Below are 4,703 nucleotides of genomic sequence, written 5' to 3' on the forward strand. Positions count from 1 at the left end.
CCCGCCGCTGCGGGCCCTCTGCAGCTGCGCGCACTGCGTTGCGCGCCGCAGCTCCGCGCTGGACAGCGCTGCCCGCCTCGGGCGCCGTCCTCCTGGCGCCTCCTTGCTCGTGCGCAGCGGCTCCGGCTGCCGCTGGGTTGCTGGGTTGGGGTCCCTTCTTTGGAGGAGATTCTGCTTTCCATGATACCGCTTATGATTCCGCTGGAAAGGGAGACGAGCCGAGTGTGAAGTGGTTTCCATGTGGCTTAGTTTGGAGACCTCTGTCAAGAAGCTGCGAGTTTATGCTGAGTTTGCAGGGCATAAAATGGAAGAGTTGAATGTTTGATACGAGGTTATCTTCCCTGGCAGAAATATTCACCAGGCATTTGTCATCAGCGCACCCTCTGCGTGTTTGGGGATGCTCTTTTTCCCTTTAAAACCAAAGCCTATTTCGGTGGTCCTGGAGGCAACTTTAGTTCAGATACTAACAGAGACTGYTTGGTTTGCTTCATACTTACTGCACAGCTTGTTTTTTTTGCCTTTTAGCTCAAATGTGTAACTATTTTAGCTATTTTATTTTCACAGTGTCTTTCACTGATTTGAACACTACCATTTGCTTTATGGTTTTTCTTCCATCCATGTATCCTCATATGTAATTGCACTTTTTAATGAGTTACAGGCCTCACAGTTGCTTTTGGCCCCTTAAATAGCTAGGAGGTGTGTGACGTTTGGCTTCCCCTACTCATCTTCTCTCCTGGATTGCCGYGGCGAGAGGGAGGAAGGGCCGCCCTGCGTGAGGTGGCCTTGCGGGATCGTGTCTCCTTGCTGTGCTGTCTGCAGAAAGCTCCACATTGACACCCTTGTTTGCGCTGACGGGATGCGTCAGTCTGGAAGGAACAAAAGACAGATGCAGTCATTTTTTTGGGGGGAGTTGGRTCAAAATATGTATTTTTGTTTGTTTGTTTCTATGTGTTCTTGGCTCTTTCTTGCTCTTGCAGGCTGGAGGGAGGATTCCAGACTGTTTGGCTGTAGTAAGTGGACTTAATGAATGCAGAATTGGCCACCTTACCCCCTTTACCCAGGGCACAGGATGGGGTTAAAGCTGCTTCTGGTGAGCCCTGAGGTGAGGTGGCCTCAACGGGCACTGAGCAGCCCCCATGCACAGGCGGCCTTGGTGGGCACTGAGCGGGCGGCCCCTGTGCACATGGGTGGCCTCGGTGGGCACGGAGTGGCCCTCGCACACGGGCAGCCTCGGCAGGTGCCTTGGGCCTGGATCTCCCTGCCGGGGAGTGCTGGTCCCTGCCCGCCGTGGCCTGTCCTCCCGGGCGCCCTCCTCACACATGAGGGCCCCTCCTGCCTCAGCACCAAGAAGGCCGTGTCGGGGTGCTCGCAGCCTGCATGGAGGCCACATCCTCCCCACGGGTTCAGTGCTGCCCTCGCAAGTGCCGGCACTGCGGCAGCCACGTGTCGAGTCCCTCGCTGACGAGTGGGAAACCCAAGCGCTCCTGTCCCTGGAGAGCTGAATGCAGTGTCATCTCCAAGGGCTGTCCTTGGAGGAGAGGGCTCCTTCATTGCGCTCCTCAACGCCCCTGTGCCCACTGCAGGGTTAATATTTCTGCCTCAGGGCGAGTTCATGGGTGTCCATGCCTGCCCAGGCTCTGCCCAGGGCTGGAGGTGAAACCAGGTGGAAGCTGCTTCCCACCATCCAGGGATCCGGGATGCGCCCGGGTGGGAGCCACTTGGCTGTGATCCCTGTGAGGGATCCGGGATGTGCCCAGGTGGGAGCTGATCTCTGGGAGGGATCCGTCTTGCCGGATGAAATGAGTGGCATTGGGAGCCTTCAGCGTGGCTCAGGTCAGAGGGGGAATGTTCGCAGTGCGGGATCCTGATTTGTGTTCAGGACTAGGAAACAGCTGCCCTGGGACTCGCTGAGCAGGAGGGAGCGGCCGGAGTGCCGCACTGGCCGTGTCTGCCCGCTCGCTTGGCCCTTCCTGCCATGGTTGTGGGCAGCGCTGGCAATGTATTTGGGAAGGGARGGATAAACTGCGTTACTGCTATTTAGGACTGTAGCTTCTATAAATTATGGCTTCGACAATCACCAGTGCTTATTTCCATAATCATGATCCTCTAATTTCATTAAGTAATGTCTGATTTAAATTGTCTTATAGGAGCATCATAATGTCTTCATTTTGTCACTTTTTCAACAGCAGCTTTGAGAATGAGTTAAGAAAATGGGGATGTGCACTTGATGTTAAAGACTGTAAGAGAGAGGGGTTGGGTTTTTTTGTTAAAAGTTTTATTAAGTTGTTCAAAGTTTTATTATATATTTAATTACCTAATTATTAAATAATTATAAAAATATTTATTAATCTCTCAGTTAATCTATCCACATTAATACTGCTTTTTATGAGAATAAGGTATATGAAAATTATTCTGTTCACACATCTATATAATATCAAGAGCAGGTCAAAGAAGAGTGTGTGTGTGTGTGTATATATACATTATATGTATTATAYATATATATGAACTACCTTTTTTAGAAAAAAAGATACTGAATATGAAAGTCTTATACTCCTGAACTGTAGAGCAGTTACTACAGATGAAAAGAAACATTAAGAATACAAAACTGTGAGGATTAAGGAAAAGAAGTATTCAATAAAAGGCAAAATAGCTTTAAAATGCCTGGTTTTATTTAAAACATTTTCCTTTTTTTCTCCTACCTCAATGAGGTTGAGGAAGTGGAAATAATTCTATGTCTTTATCAAACAGTTATTCTTTATGAAAAAAATACCGTGCTGGAAATGTTACGAGGCAATAGATTCACAAGGAGTAGTAAGAACTATTACAGCTGGTGGAGGAGGCAGGGCTGCCGTGGTGCTGCTTGCTTGGTACGCGGCCTCAGAAAGTCCAGCTTTTCTTTTTGTGCTGTTTCTGTCCAACGGTTGCCCCCTTCCCTGCCCCTCCTCCCTCCCCCATCCTGGGTATCACAGGATTTAAGCCAGAATGAATTTACTGCTTGGTAGGTCTGAATTAAGATAAGAGCCTGAACCTCCGTGAGAGGCTATTTTGAAGCCTGGCCCAGGTTCTCGTGTCGGTGTTTGCACAGCGGCTCGGAGTGGCCTCCTGCCACGGCCGTGCTGTGAAGCAGGGAGCTGCGCGAGGCCACCGTGCCGTGCTGTCCCATCCTGTGCCGTGCCGTCCCATCCCATSCCATSCCATGCCATGCCCTGCTGTGCCATGTGGCGGTCCTGCCTGTGCCCTGGAGCCCTCACGCGGGGCTCAGCGTGCGCCAGGCACTCGCGCTGTGCTTGCACGGGAGCCGCCATGCAGCCTTCCCAGTGCTCCCGTGGGGTACAGGATGTAGAATGCAGCCTGGCCGCTCTCCAAAGAGTCAAAAACCAACGTGAAACTGGCAAAGGGCAGTCTTTAAAGATCTAAGGCTCAGAGAGTAAACCTTACTAGAAGAGCAAAGGAGTCCTCCTATTTCTGTTTTCTTTGAAAGTCAGGTGTAAGATGGAAAATTGGGACCATTTTTCTTAAATGAAAATATACGACTTCAGTATACTTGAAAATCCATATTGTATATTACACCCTAACTAACGTTTTGCTGCTTTGATTGTGAGCAGTTATCAGAAAAAACAGTTTCTGCTGAAGAAACCCTTGTCCTCATTATCGGAATAGCGGGTACAAATAGCGTAGCATTAATTGAGGAGCCAGGAGTGGGGACAGTTTTAGCCCTTTCTGGCACTAGGTGGATGAGACGTTTTCTGGTCTCCAAACTCCAGTTCCCTGGTGGCATCATCAGTAGATGCTGAGCAAAATCAGGGTGGGCTGCTGGCAGGTGAGGGTGGTTTTTAGAAGCACAGACATGTTAGACAGAGGTGTCCTGATTTAAACATTAAACTTTTGAGTAAAAGCCTGTTGAGAGTTACACCGTACGGGAGTTCGTGTGAAGCCCTGTGTTCACAGTAAAGGCCGCAGTCCTGTTCTCAGCCATGCATGAATTGAGTGACTTGCAGCAGGTGCCGTTGAGCAGAAGAAAATTGAAGCCCTGTACTGAAACGGAGCAACTCAGAGACAGCATTTTGGCAAACGTGTGTTTGTTTCCCAAAACCAACTGCTGGCATGGGGTTTGGGCCACTCATCCATCAAATAATGATTGCAATTGAGGAAATGCCACATTTTGTACTTCTCCAATTCTTCCACTTATAACATCTTTCAGTTGTTTAACCTGATGCACTTGTTAAAATTCCAACTTTTTTTTTTTTTTTTTTTTTTTTTTTTTTTTTTTTTGTTTGTGGGGAAAAATAACACGGTGCTGCTTCCCCTGTGGGAAGGGCCGTAACCGCCCTGGCTTTGGTCATAGTTCATTCTGCCTCTTTCCTTCTCCCCTGCTTTTCTCTCCTGCCTCCCTTCTACTGCTCACTTTATCTTTCTTCCAGATAAGAAGCTTCTTCCAGGGTAGCAATCTTTTGTATCAAAATGTATCATACGAAGTGTGTAAAAATAAATAAATAAATAAGCATCCAGGTAGTTTCAAAGTATAATCAAAACTTTTTAAGATTAAATCCAATCTTCAGGAACTTTCCATCTGGAGAGTTTGGGGGCATCTCTTGGCTGCTTTGTGACTGCAGATCTTTCAGTTAGCTGCCAATACCCTAGCACTAGGTGGAGCTTTAATCTACTTGYACTTGGAAGTTATTGCTAAATTTATCCACAAATTA

The 4,703-nt window shown here is 48.2% G+C and overlaps 1 protein-coding gene across 1 annotated transcript in view; it reads right to left on the reverse strand.

Moving 5' to 3' along the window:
* Positions 1–3,305, reverse strand: part of PFN2 (profilin 2) — an 8,803-nt gene extending 5,498 nt beyond the window's left edge. Inside the window, exon 1 of the mRNA XM_026045203.1 lies at positions 3,252–3,305. Coding sequence (XP_025900988.1) covers positions 3,252–3,305 — 54 coding nt within the window. The remainder of the gene's footprint in view (positions 1–3,251) is intronic.
* Between the last annotated feature and the right edge of the window lie 1,398 nt (positions 3,306–4,703).

Source organism: Nothoprocta perdicaria, unplaced genomic scaffold, assembly GCF_003342845.1.
Source record: "Nothoprocta perdicaria isolate Ctin4 unplaced genomic scaffold, notPer1 scaffold_4, whole genome shotgun sequence".
NCBI lineage: Eukaryota > Metazoa > Chordata > Aves > Tinamiformes > Tinamidae > Nothoprocta > Nothoprocta perdicaria.